The sequence below is a fragment of the Austrofundulus limnaeus genome, unplaced genomic scaffold, assembly GCF_001266775.1.
Source record: "Austrofundulus limnaeus strain Quisiro unplaced genomic scaffold, Austrofundulus_limnaeus-1.0 Scaffold323, whole genome shotgun sequence".
In the NCBI taxonomy this organism is placed as follows: Eukaryota; Metazoa; Chordata; class Actinopteri; order Cyprinodontiformes; family Rivulidae; genus Austrofundulus; species Austrofundulus limnaeus.
In genome coordinates, this window is record NW_013952725.1 from 465,548 (window position 1) to 483,290 (window position 17,743).

The 17,743-nt window shown below is 38.8% G+C and overlaps 1 protein-coding gene across 3 annotated transcripts in view; it reads right to left on the reverse strand.

Moving 5' to 3' along the window:
• The window catches only part of LOC106527414 (collagen alpha-1(XVIII) chain), a 79,223-nt gene extending 68,833 nt beyond the window's left edge, over positions 1-10,390 (reverse strand). For all 3 annotated transcript variants that reach the window (XM_014022290.1, XM_014022289.1, XM_014022288.1), the window contains exon 1: positions 8,688-10,390. In XM_014022290.1, coding sequence (XP_013877744.1) covers positions 8,688-10,257 — 1,570 coding nt within the window. In that variant the 5' untranslated portion in view covers positions 10,258-10,390. The remainder of the gene's footprint in view (positions 1-8,687) is intronic.
• Positions 10,391-17,743: the final 7,353 nt, after the last annotated feature.

Below are 17,743 nucleotides of genomic sequence, written 5' to 3' on the forward strand. Positions count from 1 at the left end.
GTAGCTGCATTAGAACCCTTATTCAAAAAAAATTTTTTAAATTTGTCATTTTAGAAAGAAACTGACAAGCTTAAGAACATTTTCCTATTAGTTTTTGATTTTTAAATTAAATGAACTCTACATTTTTATGTAGTATTTATTTCATGTATTTTCTCATTATGCTATTGATTATAAAAACATGCTTGGTAAAGTTTCTTTGTTTCCGCTAAAATGCTGCTAAATCTTAATTGGTTCATTTAAAGCATCTTTTTAGGCCCTGCACACTTTAAACTTGAGAAATGTGCAGCAAAAACAAGAATCTGACAAACAAAAAGTGTTACTTTGGCTGAAAGTTGAGTCAAAAGTTTTCATGGTCTATAACCTATAATGCTGCTCATACCTCTGCAAAAACACTTTTTAAAATAAAAAATAATTAACCTTTCATCATGAAGGAACACAGCCCCAAAGACGCTGGCCAAAACCAACTGACTTCATGTGTATTTGGTTTCAGACGATTACTGCTGTGTCAGATCCACATGTTGGCGTTCAAGAGAAACTCAACGCCCGTTTCACTGGGAGCAGAAAAAGGTGCTGCCAGCTAAGAAAGAGGAGCTCAAGCAGACAGATGGGGCAAACTGAGGGAGGAAGGAAGTGAGTGTCAGATAACCATGGGAAAGTGAGTCATGAGGGAGTTGGAGACGGATGAAGCACGCAGCCCCTAAAGACTGAGCCGACACAAAATGCTGGTTAAAACATGTCAAAGTGTCAGGGTGAAACTTTGAATTCCTCCAGGAAGTTTAAAAGTGCCTGCTTTGTCTCTGGAGGAGAAACGTCAAAAAGACATAGATCAGCAGGGAAATGAATTGTGTTATTTTAAATAAGAACATAACCAGCCTTTGAGGTCAATCTGTATAATCAGTATAGGCTTTTAGGCAATTTAGGCTTTAAAAAAAGAAAATAATTCAAGTTTAGACCACAATTAAAGAAGCAACAATTCACATTACTGTAATTCACTTGTTACATCTGACATCTCCAGATAAATCCTCCATTAATGCACACATTAAGAAATCTTTGTACTTTCATGGATAATCATTAAAAGACCTTACAAAGATCCTAAATAGGAATGCACTGATATGAAAATTTCAGCTGATATCGATATCCGATTGCTGTTATGGCCGATAACCGATATTTACAGATATTACACAAACACACAAATTATTTTAGCCTGGCCCTTGCCTTCCTATGCAGCTCCGCTCAATTCTAGTTTCCCTTCACTGCTCCGTCTGGAACTTCTCCCATAGACAAGGATTTCTTCGGGAGCATTTCATCCGAGTCAATCAGAGAACAGAACGTTGATTTTCTGCACAGTGTCTGCTTGTAGTTTATTTTACCTGGGCCAATCAACAAACAGAAGGCGGAGTTTTGAACTTTGTTGATTTTCTGCACAGTGTCTGCTAGTTATTTTAGCATACGGCAGTAGAGGAAGTGAATGAAGCCAGTCTGTGTTGATAAGGCTTCCAAATTAAAATTAAATTTGTCTGACAAAGCAGCAGCTCTCATTTACAGTCGTCTCATTCGGCTCAGTACTTCTCTCCTCTCAGTAGGGTTGTTTACAGCGCACGCAATTTCTGGTTAGCTTCTTAGCTTAGCCTCCTTCACAGTGGAGCCAACTGATCCAATCATTTTAAACTTCAGCAGAGGCCACGCCTCCAGCAAGAATCACTTCTCTATAGAAGAGAGTCCAGACCCTCGTACGAAGCAAAGTCAAGGACAAGGGGCTGGTTTTAACCAGGCTAAACTTATTTATATAGATATATGCAAAAACACACATATTTTTTTCGATACTGTAAATAAACAACCAGACCTCTGACATGGCTCTCTACTTTAGTTATTCCTGGCTGTGCAGCATCAATATCACTATCGATCAACCATCTCCCCTCCCAAAACAGAAACACAAAGCTAAAAAGTGGGAAATCAATTTTGGATGTTAATATCGGCCCAGTTTTACTTACTGAACCGATACCAATATTCTAAAAAAAAGACCACTATTGGCTGATACCGATGCTAATGCTGATATATTGTGCATATCTATTCCTACAACCTGTCTACATAATAACACACTGCACTGAATTCATTATCCTGAAATAACCTGAAACCAAGTATTCCCATTCATACAGAAAACAAAAGATCCACACATTTTGCCCTCAGCTGAAGTTCTAGAAACAAACCCATCTCTCTGCAATTAAATAAACATTAGTGATGTCACTTGTTTGACCCCTGACCTCTAGCTAGATGCTTAATCCATGTCTATAAAAGCTAACCAATGAGTGTGAATTAAAGCTGATTTAACAGATAAGTTCAGTCAGTCTATCATTTTTACCCTGTACCAATAAAATATATTTGTGAAGAATTTTGTTCCTATCAGAGAAATATGACCTGGAACAGAACGAGAGGTTAATTATCATAATAATCATCTGTGCTGAAGTTCTTATTCCCATTTTTTGAGCCAGGATCCTCAAAAACGCTAAATTCGTTGTATACCTTCTTGCAGAGGACAAAAATATTAGCAACTTGCTAAACATTTACTCTTCAGACACTACATTTATGTTAGTCTTCAGCTTTAGGTTCTCCCTATCAACAGCTGCCTTTCCAGCTGTCTGTCAGCAAAATATCTCAAACACTGAAGAGATTTTCATGAAACTTTCAGAAAGTAATTATTGAATATATTGTTGCTTTTAGTTTAAAGCAAATGAATACTGTTTTGTTTTCTTGTAAAGCATTTTAAGCATATTTACTGGTAAGAAAATCATGGCTACAGAAATAAAGATTTGGTATTGCTATTTATTTGGCTCTAAATTTAATCTTAGGATTTTTGTTTTAGCCATGTTTAAGCTAGGTAAAGCTAAGATGCTAGCTTGTGCCATAAACAGCAGATATATAACCAGGAGCTAAAGCTGGAACATACCAACCTTTCCTTTCAGCTAGTTCTAGCTGTTTTGAGTTTTAAGTCGCATCCCCTATAGAATACAGTGGTACCTTAATTTATGAGTGACCCAACTAGAGATTTTGAAATACGAGTCGTCTCTGGCCAGTTTTTTGCTTTGAGTTGCGAGCTAAAATTTGGGTTATGAGCCAGGTTCAGACACCGCTAGTTGGCGTAACGGATGCCACAACATCCTCCCAGCATACCATGTCTCACTCGTTAGTTGTGTTAGCTCGCAGTGATAGCAATCAATGTTGTGCTTGCAGATATTTATTATCAGTTCAGTATATTCTACTGCATTGTATGTCTATACAATACTTGTTATAAGTAGTACATTTTCTTATTTAAAACATGCAACAAAAAAATCTGTATTTTTTGAAGGAACTGGAACGGAGTACTGCCATATGAATTCATTTCTATGGGGAAAATGGATTTGACATGGGTAGTTTGTGTTACGAGCTCTGTATGGAATGAGTTAAACTCATAAGTCAAGGAACCACTGTGTCTGTGTTGGGTATCCATCTCTACCATCACATCAAGCTTTTGGTCTGTTAAATTGATTTAGTTACAGCCATACTGTTGGTTTGATGCTGTGGCCATCTAGAATCCAGTGGTTTGTGAAATGGTACCAGACATATACGAGCAAAAAAAGTATTGTACGCCTTTTGGGGACATTCAGAGCTAAACGGAGACAGATTGACTGTGAATGTGGAAAGTAATAGAGTGCAATGTTTGCATGTACAACCATCTCTAAAGACACACAAAAGCTTGAAAATGAAAAGGAGTGGCAACTATAAGCTGCTAGCCCCACAAAAACTGATTATATGAAACTGCTGTAGTGCTGTAATCTAGTTAGACTCTGATCAAAGCATTTTTCTAGAAATGATGTCACCTAATCTTAGCTCTTACTGTAAACATGACCATTTAAAGCAGTTAAATTGGGCCCAGAATGGCAAATATGAATGTTAAAACTGACCTCACTCTATAGAAATCGCTCTGAGTTACATAGTGGGTAATTCCCAACTCACATAAAGGTCTTTCTCAGATGGCATCACACTTTCTGTCTCTGCTCATCTTCTGTCTGCCCATTTACCACACATTTGAGCAGTCCTGGTTTTAGAGGGTGGGCGGCTGGCGGTGCCCTCTGACCTCATCCTGTCCGTCCAGCTCGAAGGCTCGACATTGTTAGCCTCTTTCCTAAACTCGGCACACAATCGATGCAGTCTTTAAATCAGAGCGGAGCGGTTTTTTTTCCCACACACTGCAGTGATCATAAATGCCACATACAGCATCCCCCATCACCCCTCCCACGACTGACGACCCGACTGACTTCTCCTTTGTGGTTCTGGAAACAATCTGGACAGAATTTGATAAGCAACTGATAAGAAAGCTATGGAGCACGAGGACAGGCAGACAGAAATAACATGATGATAAAATGATTTTTAAAATAAGAAAAGATAACTTTTAAGGAAGCCCACAAGAGACAAAATAACACAACAAATCACATGTTTTTCATTTATCTGAAGTGTTTTGAACACATTCTGTAAAATTGCACTCTGCCATTATACAGTGGACAAGAATGTAATTACCTGTAATGTGTGTGTTAAACTGTCTCAAACTGCAAAATCTTAGTTTAAAATGTTACCATTAACTATTTAGAGTCAATTCTGTCTGTCAGCAAACTGTCATTAACCACTGAACTAATTTTAGTGGAACTTCCAGGAAATAATCACTTGTACACTTACAACTGGTTAATCTTTGGAGTTAAACCAATGTATGATGACCAACACAGCTAATAAACACAAAAATAGCTACAATTCAAGCAGTTTTACAGATAAAACTAAAATAGGGTAATTTAGTAGGTGAGAGTCAGCCCCAACACATACACTATAATGCTACAAGTATTTGCTCATCCATCCAAACGACTGTGCACCAGTGCACAAAGCAAGGTCCATAAAGACATGGATGGCAGAGTCTGTGCAGGTCAGTCAACTTCATCCACACCAAAGTCCTGATCTCAACCTGATAGAACACCTTTGGGATGAATTAGAGGGGAAACTGAGAGCCAGGCCTTCTGTCCAAAATCAGTATGTGACCTCACAAATGCTCTTCTGGAAGAATGGTCAAAAATCCCCCAAAACACTCCTAAACTTTGTGGACAGCCTTCCAGAAGAATTGAAGCTGTTCTAGCTGCAGAGGGTGGACCAACGTCATATTGAACCCTGGATTAGGAATGGGATGTCACTTAAACTCATATGTGAGTCGAGGCAGGTGAGCCAATACTTTTGGCAATATAGTGTAATTCGAGCACTAATACTGTGCAGTATCTTGTAATGTTGTTTGAGATTGAGCATAACTGGGCATGGTGCCGAAATTCAGTATTTTATTAGAACCAGTGCCACGTGACTGATTTTGTCTGGATCGATAAGCTCCAGCCTTAACAGTCAGTAACAGTACCAGAGTAGTGGCATGACAAGTGTAGACACAGTGCATGATGCATTGTTTTGCATTTATATTTGCATTTGGATGCATTTAGTTAACATAGACATGTCTTGGCTAGAAGCTGGTTAAAACATTTCTATGTCCAAGACAGTTAAAATTACAAGTAGTTGAAGATAAACCTATGAAAGTGAAAAAAATGTTTGTTTAAAATTTTGGCAAGTCAGAGATGTCAAAATAACATTTGTGTGAAATAGAAGGCAGAATGTGTTCTTTTTGTTTTTGTTGTCGTTTAATTATCACTACTTTTATTACATAGGGTTCTGTATTTTGTAATCATGATTAAATGCAGCAAAATAAGCTAAATCAAAGGTAACAGATCTTTGTAAAACTTGGTTTATTTATTTAATTGTTGCTGGATGTTCGGCTCCTGTGCCGTTGGTCTGCATTAATTGTGGCCACCGGATCAGTTCAGTTGAATAGCCCTGGTATAGATGGTAATGTTACTGCGTCAATACTTTACTGCCAGCGCCTCATTTTGCTCCAAAGATAAAATGCTGCACCGAAGCATCCTGTCAGAGGCAGGTAAACAGTGAACTAAACAAGTATGTCAGATTATTATTTAATCGGCTCTGAGGGAACAATTTCAGAATCAACATGCTAAAAAGTAGCAAGTACCTCTTTTACTGTGCATGTGGGTCACATAAGAGATGTGGAGAATTCACACTGGAGTCTGATGGAGATCGTATTTGAAATATAACGTAGTCGTCTTCACAAATACATCAGATTTAAAAAAAAATTCAGAATTGCACTGTTGTACCTACTAAATATTTTTATATAGAAAAGTTAGCAGTATTTGTTTTCTGCAACTTTATTTTTTATTTGGGGTTGCAAATGTTAAAGTTAATTTGATATGTTTTGTGTTCTATATTGTCCTAAAATAAAAGCTTTGCATATTTGGTTTGTTCTGGTTAAAATATCGGATCAATAAGCAATACCGATAAGTTGTATCGATAACACCTTGACGATACATCTCCCTACAAATAACTATTTTTTAAAGATGTGGCCAGAACAGCTTTAATTCAGATTTTTTAATATGCACTGATAGTTTAAAAGCCTGGCACAAATGGTGACGAGTAATTCATGTTCCTTCATGGAATGCTAGACTTTTAACTTAACTTGCTTCATTACAAAAACCTCATGTACAAAGTAGAAATATTTTTCTTGGTGCAAATTAACTAAACTGGTGTGTAGTAAACTAAAATCCATGTGTGATGTTCTCTGTGAGCTGATTTATCAAACTGCTGGTAAAATCTGAACTGACTGAGACAACATGCAGTTTTGTTGTTGTAGCTCCTGCAGAGAAGATGGTTTAGCACAGCGTCTGTCGGGTCATTGGGCTTCATGTGGATGTGTATTTAGCTGCGTATTTCTGACCTGTGTGAGCAGAAACTGTGTCAGCAGTCTTCAAGGTTCTTTGTAGGTAGTCTGTGTTACATTTGTCCCTAATGTTTTGGTTGTGTGTTTATTTAAATACAGCTTTGGAGAGCCTTGGGGAGAGCCTTGGTTTTAAAGCTTCTCCCTAGAGTATAAACTCTTACGACAGGAAGGACCATCTCTCTGGTCTTTTACTGTCTTCATAAATTTAGCAGCATGGAGTCGTGACTTCTTCTGGGGTTGAAAGTTTAAACTTTGCTACAAAAAACATTTTGTTTTCTCTCAGGACCATCGGTTCATGCAAATGTTCCAAGTTCTGGTGAATTTTAAGGGTTCTTGAATGTGACCCTCACAAGTCAAAAGGTCAAAACTTGATATTTTCTACTTGGCTGCAACAATATAATGAAAGTTATGCTCAACAATAGGCTCTAAATTCACAAAAGAACTAATCAGATGAAGTAAAAAAGAGGATGGGAAAAAGACTTGTCCCAATGTTAGAATGTTTATCTTAGCAAATATACAATAAAAGTTGGAACCTTTATTACTTAAAATTTACATGGTACTACAATGACTAAAGCAAAAGCAGCTCTCAAAGCAAAAGATAAAGAAGTTAATCAGAAGAAAATGTACCAACTACAGCCAGAAAACCGTTGAATCCTATATTTAATGGTTGGGTTTTAAAAACAGATTTTGCTTTTGCCTTCTTAATTTACACTCACAAGTTTGTGTTGAGAATGAGTCTCAGGTGTACCACCACACCAAATTTTAGCTTGATATCTGTAAAATTGCCTGAGTTGTAGCCTTTTTCGTGTTTGTTAAAGTCAGTTAGCTGTGGCGACCATCTTAAACTGGATTGACCCCAGAAGTTAAGCATTTGTTGATGTCTGTCTAAAGATTACTTTAGTAACTTCTGAACAACTTCAACATGTCCTGAAAATTTGTTCATAACTTTTTGAGTAACTTTGTGCACAGGCAAACAAACAAACCAACCAATACTACCAATAACGTAGCCCCTTAATAACTCTGCTTCTGATATGCTGATTTAAAAACTTAGTGTTGAACTGTAAATTTTGTGTCCAGCCTCTAAACCATGATAGTTAACAGTCTTAAATTTTAGTTGTAAAAATGTTTGCGGGGGCAATGCCACAAAAACTCAAAACTAATACTTTCCTTTTGTAAAAAAAAAAAAAAAAAAAAAAAAAAAAAAAAGGCACGAGTACAAGATTACCTTGTTAAGCTTTCAAAAAAACATGCTTGACAAAGACACAAAAAGCAGCAACAATGTGCTTTGAAGACAACAAACAGGCAAGAAAAAAAAAGAAAAAATGTGATTGGATTTGAAATGTATCAATGCACAGGATACATTTCAATCCACCAGGGTTACCTTTCCTGTTACTAACTGATGCACACGCAGGATGTTCAGGCTCCTGCATTTGTTCAGGTAGGAGGTGGCACTCTACTGGGAGGCGCCCATTTTCCAGGGATGCCCAGCAGCTGTCCTGCAGGACAAAGCAAAAGCTGCGGCAGGGAAACTGAACGGGCACAGAAGGCGAAGTGCACCTGGGTGCCAGCAGGAGGCAAAGGAACCACTCCGTGCTGTGGTGACAACCTGCCCTCACAAGCCTTGCCCACTCCTTTAGGGCGGCCCCCACCTCCTCCACGGATGTATGGTTGAAAACGTTGGGCAGTGTAAAAAACCTCAACTGCTTGCAAATGGGCCAATCAGATGGGACGGGGAGACAAGGTGATGCTGTAGTCCCATTATTTACGGAAATGTTTAAATCAGACCTTGACCAATTCCCTTCCCTGATCTCAGACCCCGGATCCACCCTCTCCCCTCCCAACCTGCCTGTTTGATCCATGGTGTTTGGTTTAGTGGTCTCCACCTTCTGACTCAAGCCTTCATTGGTGGTCCAGGCAGTCATGGATGTACTCTGATCCTCCACAAATTTACGGAATTCCGTGGACACATTCATAATGTCCTTAGTGACCTTAGTTCTGTTGTCCACCTTCACTGTCTCTATTGTTACACCACCAGGTGTAGTGGCAATCTCTGTGGGTCTAACTGTAGTGGGATCTGGTTTTAGGGAAACCAAGGAGGCGTCCAGGCTCATGTTTTGTTCAGCATCATTCACCTTCTGAAGCAACCCTTCGTTACGGGTCCAGGCAGTTGTGGCTGAGTTCCAGTCCACCAAATCCTTATGGATTTCTGTGGCCACATTGATGATTTTCTCACCGACCTTAGTTCTGTTGTCATCCTCCACAACCATCTCCATCATTACATCATTGTTTGTAGCTGCAGTTTCTGTGGGTGTCACTGTTATTGCATCTGGCTCTTGGGAAACCAGGGAGGCCTCCAGGTTCATGTTTGGTTTAGCGGTCTCCACCTTCTGAGTCAAGCTTTTGTTAGTGGTCCAGGAGGTCGTGGTTGTCTGCCAATCCTTCATATTCTTATGGATTTCTGTGGCTACACTAATATTTTTCTCACCGACCTTGGTTCTGTTGTCATCCTCCATAACCGTCTCCATCGTTACACCAGTGTTTGTAGCGCCATTTTCTGTAGGTGTCACTGTTATTAGATCTAGTTCTTGGGAAACCAGGGAGTCCTCTAGGTTCATGTTTGGTTTAGCAGTCTCCACTATCTGAGTCAAACCTTCGTTAGTGGTCCAAGTGGTCGTAGTTGTGCTCTCATCCGTCATAAAGTTATATATTCCTGTGGCCACAGTGATATTTGTTTCACCAATCTTAGTTCTGTTGTCATCCTCTAGCACAGTCTCCATTGTTACACCACCAGCTGAAGGAGTATCCTCTTTATGTGTCACTGTTGTGGAATCTGGTTCTTGGGGAACTAAGGAGACTTCCAGGTCCATGTTTGGTTTAGCAGTGTCCACCTTCTGAGTTGAGCCTTCATTAGTGGTCCAGGAGGTCGTGGTTGGGCTCCAATCTTCAACAAACTTGTGGATTTCCATGGACACATTGATAATTTCCTCACTGACCTTAGTTTTGTTGCCATCCTTCTTCACAGTCACCATCGTTACACCAGCGGCTGTAGGAGCAGTTTCTGTGAGTGTTTCTGTTGCGGAATCTGGTTCTTGGGAATCCAAGGAGCCCTCTAGGTTTATGTTTGATTTAACTGTCTCCATCTTCTGACTCAAGCCTTCGTTAGTGGTCGAGGCAGTCATGATCGCACTCCAATCCTCCACAATCTCACGGATTTCCGTGGCCACGTTGATAATTTCCTCACCAACCTTGGTTAAGTTGTCATCTTCCTGCACTTTCCCCATTGCTACACCACTGGCTGTGGTGGCATTCTCTGTAGGTGTCACTGTTGTTGGATCTGGTCCTGGAGAAACCAAGAAGGCCTCCAGGTTCTTGGCATAGAGAATCAGAAGAAGTGACCACATCTGGCTCTTCAACATGATGACGGTTCCTTTAAAACCTGAACTGTCAGTCAGCTGGTTTTCAGACAACTCAAAGTTGTTCAAAAACCACTGAACATCCACTGAATGAGACACAAACTGCCTCCCTTCTCAGCTCTGACTGCACTGAGGGGGAGACCCAATGAAGGAGGCAGGGTTCAGATATGACTCTGATTACTCCAGAGTTGCCCCAACACACCAGAACTCCTCCTCCGCTGGATGACTTGACAAGTGGCTCCCCAAAGACCTTGTGTGCAGCGTGAAGAAAAAATGTTTCTGTTCCCACAAACACAAACCATCCTGAGAAATACCCAATTATAAATAAATAAAATGGATCTAACTAAGATTTACATTTTAGGAATTGAAACAAAAATTCACCAAAAAGCAGAAGAATTGAAATAAATTAATTGTTCAAAAGACAAAGCTTAATGTGTTCAATTTAGACTATAAATAAGAAAAAAAACTCAATTCTACTTACTTTAATGCTGTGAAATTGTTTAGCTTAGCCCTAAATTGATTCTGCTTTAAGCAATTAATTTTTACTTGAATGTCATGAATCTAAAAAAGTATTTCTTTTGCTCCAGAAAAGTATGATTTTAAAACATCCAAAATGGATTGTTTAGTAACAACAAAGGCAAAAGTCTGTTCTTTAAAAATTTTACAGTTTTGGCTCAATAAATTAATAATCTTTTAAACAGAGGCCTAAGTAATAGTAGAAAATGTTAGTATTTCTACTTCCATATGTGAAAGGAATTAACTAAAGTTTGGGAAGCAGTATAATAAACTGTCCTACAGCAACAATAAACTATTATTCATAAGAAAAGCCCAAAAAATAATAATCTAAAGAAATCAACATTCTTCTATAAAGCCAAATTTAAAATAATTGAAAATTCACAAAATGGCTGACAATTGGGTATATAATGTAAAAAGACCAAATATTAAAATAGATGTTTCTGCTGCCGAGCGTTGCTCATTCAGGTCTCATACTTGCTGATATCACTCTTAAAGCAGACAAAAACAGAGTGTGGAAATTAAGAAACAGGTGCTGAGAGAAAACTATTAGATTGTGTTAAAACCATTACCTAATTTCCCTCTGGGATCAATAAAGTATTTTTGAATTGAATTGAATTGAATTGAATTGAATTGAAAGATATCAGAACGTTCAGTCATGTAAAGTACAACTGTCTATGACCAGTTTAAACTGAATGACATTTCTGCTATGAAGTCTGTCAGAGCTCAAAGGATTTAGTTTTTCTTGTTTATTTCCCAAAATTCCCTCTAGGAACAGTGGGAATTTTCTTTTTGCCATTTCTTACAAATTTTGATACCAAAAGAGACAGCACCCTGTTTCTAAACAAGCTGCATCTTTAGATTTATGAGCTTTTCAAAAACTGGGGGCGATATTTTAAACTCAGAAAAGACTAATAATAATAATAATAATAATAAGAGTTCTTCAATACTTTTGCGTTTGCAGTTTTAAAATAATACATCTTAGATTTGCTTTTACTGGCATGGATTTAGGTGCTTCTTTCACCAATAAGACGACTCTTGAGTAGTGGGCAAAAATGTTTAGATAATGAAGACAGCAGCTGACAAATTAGATTGGAGCTGTGATGACATGACATGACCTCCAGCAGCAGAAGAAATGCCAACATTTCCTCAAAACAGAATAGACAGAATGTGATATTTGTTTCACAGACACGCTGGGAGTTTTATTCAGTTTTACTTGTTTTCTAAATCATCAATTGTTTAAAAAGAAAGAGCCACAATGTTAATTTTGTAAAACATGGAATAAACACAGCTAGGGAGGAGCAGCAGCAGAGGTGACAGAAAGAAGGACAAATGAGAAACAGCAGCTGAAGAGGAGGAGGAGGAGGAGGAGGAAGAGGGTATCTCACGCTGAAAATCCTCAGAAATTGTATCGCTTCCAGGTTCTCACAGACCGGCGATAAGGAATGGAGGAATCCTCTTGCCGCCTCCTCCTCCTCCCTCATTACATGGCCCATCTCGTCTACCAAGCTGGTACGTCCAGCTGTTACAAATTCCAGCTCCCAGACCTCCCACACTCATTGTGCACGACACATTAGTCCACACAAAATTGCTGCCATCAGAGCGATTTGCCAAATGCTCTCATACAGAGGAGTGACTGGAAAAAAGGGGACATTTTATTATGATCTGCTCATTCGAAATGAATAACCAAATTCTGTTCAAATCTTCTGCAGCTGTTGTTACAATATGTGATGATGTACAGAATCACAAGTCCAAGTGTGAACAGTGTCACAGAGTGTAAACACAAAACTATGCATTATCTGCAGCTTTGTTCACTAAAATGGCACCATTGATGTAGTAAAAATATACATACAGTAGGCACACTTCATGATATTGTAGACCATTAGGGAATACATTAAGCAAGTACTTTTACTTTTAATACTTTAAGTATTTTTAAAAGCAAGTACTTACTTACTTTTACTCAAGTAAAATGTTAATGTGGTACTTTTACTAGAGTACATTCTTGTCTGTTTATCTGTAGTTTTACTTAAGTACAGTGTTTGAGTACTTTCTCCACCACTGCATGATTGTCCAGCTTTAAAGACAGCTTGATAAATATAAATGAACATTATGTTTATAAACCAAATAACTAAGGAAGTACACAAACAGATAGAAGTAAAACACACAAATTAAATGAAATGAGAAAAGGTATCCTTCCTGCAGGAGGCAATGACATTGTTAAAGATCTTACATATGCTTACAAGCGTCTATCATTTCAACAGTTTCTAAACTGTATAAAGCAGAGGTGCTCAACCTTTTCTGAACCAAGAGCTACTTTTGAAGTCGGCAGTTTGCCGAGATCTACTCGTCCAGTCTCAGTATCAAAAAACATATTTTTTCGTCTCCCTACTCCTCACTTCTTTAAAGTAAATAAAACAGAAAGTAATGTGTTGCTAGTTTTATTTAAATGTATCATATCATGCTTTTAAATCCTTCTTTTTCACGTCTAAATCATTCACTTATGGTCTATTTAAAAATAAAACTGCAACGCTTTGGTCTTAATTCCTGGTTTTTGTTGCTCCACAGACTCCTTGCTTTCCTTGCTTTACCCCTGTTCTGAGTTGCGCCTCAGAGCAAGCTGTTTTGGTGCGGTCTCTTTAAATGCAAGTGAGATAAAAAAAAAAGAAAAAAAAATTGTATAGGTCTTCTGGACGGGTTCTTCTCTAATGAAACGTTTCGTCTCTCTTCCAAGAGACTTCTTCAGTCTGAGAGTTTCAGGCAAAATTCAGGCTTTTAAGCACTGCTTCCATGTGACTGATACTCACATCACATGGCTATCGTTGACACCTAATTAACACCTATTGTTAGATTGAATCTTAGGTGGTTCCTGTAGTCTGCCTTCTTTCTTGCTGTTTGCTCAAACTCTCTAACTAGTTTCAGGCAATCCTGGCCAAAATGGTTCAAAATGTCTTGATGCATCTCAGTAATCCAGGTAAAAAAAAATCAAAAAGAACACGGACATGAATTCGGACACATCCATCCATCCTGGTGGACAACTGCACATCTTTATACCAGCCACAATCTCACTTTTGTTTTTGAAATCACGGAAAAGCACATCTGCAGAATCAAACGCTTCTTTCATAACTTCGTCATCGCTGAAAGGTCTGCCTTGAGTTAGGTACGGGGCTGCATTAGCATAGCAGCCTTACCTTAGGAGGGGAAATCCATCTCGTAGCGTCTGTGCATTCTTTTGAAAGAAATGCTGTTCCACGTTATCGTTTTTGAACAAGCCAAGGCAGCGCTCGAATTACATGAGTCCTCTTCCCAATCCAGGTGAAAATGATAAGTTTTTATTTGCTTGTTAGCTGTCTTTCGTTCATCTTTTTTTTTTCCGCCTCGCTGCCATGTTTTAACACGACCCTAATCTCGCAAGACCATGTTCAGAGTGCTGTTTCACAGCACCCAAAACTAGCGAGACTGGAGCGCGTTCAAGAACGCAATGTTAAACAAACGTTGTAAAGAGTGCGTTGAAGACTGCAATGTTAATCAAATGTTGCGAAGAGCGAGTTTAAGGCTGCAATGTTAAACAATGTTCTACAAGCTCCGTGATCCATTGCTCCGTGAGCTACTGCTAACCAGCTAAAGATCTACCGGTAGATCCCGATCTACTGGTTGGCCTGGCCTGGTATAAAGTGTTGAAAAACTGTGTAAACTGCAATAATTGGTTGGCTCAAATATTTGCATTTATGCATTTTGTCAGCATCAGTCTGATAAACAAGATGGACCAGAGAAACCACATCAAATCGTAACCATTTGGTCAGGGGAGAAAATGTTGGACAACTGTGTCTAATAAGTGGGAGGACGTTAGAGGTGTAAGAAAATATTGACAGACTGAAATATTGCAATATTTCATTTCCTGATAATTGTCTTGATTCTCAAAAGCACTGTATCAATTTTTTATTAAGGCTTAATGGATGGATGTTGTGGACAACCCCTGCTTAGCACAGAAGTCCAATAACAGAACACCATTCAGGTTCAGATCAGGGAGGCCGTACCTCCCAATCACCTGCTTCCAGATAATTCTGCCCACCAGAGCATTCAGGCACCCAGCAGAAGAAGGGAATCCCCAAATGGCGCTCCTTCCAGGACCCTTTCTAATTTGAACTGATGTTTGGTGCATAAGCACAAACAACAGTCCGAACCTTTCCTCCTGCACCACAAAGTCGCAGAGAGGCAATCCTGTCTTTCAGAGGGGAGATTCAGTCATTGAATGACCTATTCTGCAAAATCTGATAATCACCCATTTACTCAAATCAGGTGTGTTGGAGTAGAGAAACAAGTAAAACATGCAGGGCTGCAGCCCTCGAGGACCAGAATTGTCCACCCTTGGTCTATTCAATTCAATTCAGTTTATTTATACAGCAGCAGGTCACAACAAATGTTGTCTCACGGCACTGTACATAAAAAAACAACAATCAATCTAAGGAAGCCAGTAGATTGCATTCAGTCTTCACTGTATCAGTCTCCCATCCGACTCTAGAGCCCTAAAACATGAAATTTAGCTCTAAAGCAGAAAATGTGGTGAAAAATATACATTAGCTTTTCATAACATAAGATTTTATGCTCATTCTTAGCAATTAAATAATAACATATCGACTAAGCAAGGCTCATTATTTAAGTCTTAGAGAGTAATTAAAAATGACAGAATAAAATGTCTGCTTTCTTTTTAAAACTTTTTTCTGTCGTCAAAGCAGAACGAATACATCCAACGCCACAAGAATATCATATTTAAACAAATATTTTCATAAAGATGAAATGAGACTGCATCATTTGTTGACCCTAACAATTAGACGACTTCAGAAATCAGATACACGAGACTCGAAGCATCACCATTGACGTCCTTCAGACTCTTATACAAGTTACTCTTTCTTTGCAACACTATCACTACAAGGTCACAAGCAGCAACTAAACACTCAACTGAGAGCTACTTTATCAAAGCAGTTGTTGGTTAAGAAGTCAAAGACAGACGACCCTTTTAAACTCTTATAGTGAGAAACAAACAGCAGGTTGTAAAAAAAACACCAGCTACTTCTTGAATTGTCAGCATTTATCAATTTTCTACTATAAACCTTAAGTTCTATATAAGTGAAACACAGTCTGGGTGAAAGACAAAAATTACTTGTTTTAGAAGTGTCAAGGTTGTGGAAATAAAAAGCGTTTGTGCACAAACATTTCAGAAAGTTTAGACGGTTCAAAACATAGCATTAGACATCTAGTTGAACAATGTGAGGTGAAATCTCCCAACATTTAAAACTGTGATGAAAAAAAACTGTTTAGACAAAAAAAGTTCAACTTCATGGAAACAATTTAACCTCTGAATAATGTTTTTACTGTACATGTCTGAGGTGTAGAGCTGCAGACAAGACTGGGTTGAAAATGTGGAAATTTACAATTTTTGAAAATTTCATTTACACTGTATTGTTACAAACTAAGACTGTGCCAAACTGTTTGAATTTAATCATCAGAAAACCTCTCACTAATCAATATTTGCCACTTTGTGATTAGGGCTTCGTGATGATGTATTTTTGTGTGCGACACACAAGTGCGTAAAGTGAGCCCATAACATAATGGTGGAAGTTAGCGCGGATCAGCTCGCTCCTAAACAAGATTCAACTTCTGTTGTGTGGAACTAGTTTGGCTTCTTAAGGTCTGACCTTGAGCAGATGTTGGCCATTTCCAAAGTGTGCAACAGCAAACTGAAAACACACCACAAGCTTGTTTATTCACCTGAAATAGTGCAATTAAACTGAAGTACAACGAAAGCCAGAAGATGCAGACTGAGACTGCAACATCGGCTACAGCAAACTCTCCTCCAGAGAATGGAGGAAACAAATCTATGCAGCCAATAATCCAACATGAACTCAGTCTGTCCCTTACAAGCTGCAAAGTAAGCTGATTTTTGTCATAACTGATATTAGTCTAAAAATGAGCTGACTTTTAACACGTCGACTCTGAAGTTATTATTCAATCAAATCCAATTAAATAAATATCTGATGCTTGTTTAGTTCAGTGTTTATATCTGAACCTGCCTCTGACCGGGATGCTCCTGTGAAGCTTTTTATTTTTTGAATGAAACAACAAGCTGTAAATAAAGTATCGACCAAGTAATTTTAGGATCAATACTCTCTGCGACCCAGGCTGGACATTACTATGATGGAAAATCAAAAGTATAAAGGCAAAGCAACTGGACTTGTGTTTTGGAGCTGTAAACACATGGAGCCACAGATTTAAACAGCGTGACTTCGGGTTAGTGTCTTATCCATTCTTCACGCATTCAGACTGCAGTTGCTTTGAAAACATCTGGGGTCGGATTTATAAAACTGGCGTACGCACAATTTGAGCCCAGAAACTGGCGTACGCCACTTTGTGCGCCAAGGTTGTGATTTATAAAATCCAAACTTGGCGTGAAAATGTGCGGTGCCTCACGCCAGCTCTGACCCATGCGTACGCTCATTTTGGAGACGAGAAGCTGCGACACAGATGGTGAAGTGAGGAATTAGAGCCACACTGTGTAATGATCACTGTCAGATATTTAATTTACCTTCATCAGACTTAGATTTTTATTCAACTTTATCATCAGCTTTCTTAACAGTAATATTTATGCTTCTGCTGCTGAGCCACGAGGACCTTTGAAATAAAAAAAAACTTAAATCTTAAATAAAAGTTCCCGTGCGCAAATCCCTTCATCTGCTTCCTCCTCAGACGACCCTGACCCACAGACCCCTCCCCGACAAGAACAGGAGGACAGCAAAAGTCACGCTTTGGATACACGCGCAGGGCGCATCCACCTCGCCAGTGTGGATGTTATAAAACCACGTTTAAAGTCCGTATTTGTCTCACGCGCAGGGGGATGCGTGTGTGTGTGCCATGGATAACAGAGCAGGCAGGAGGGGGAGAGGACGAGGAGAAGAGAGGTGGACTTATTTCTAATTTTATC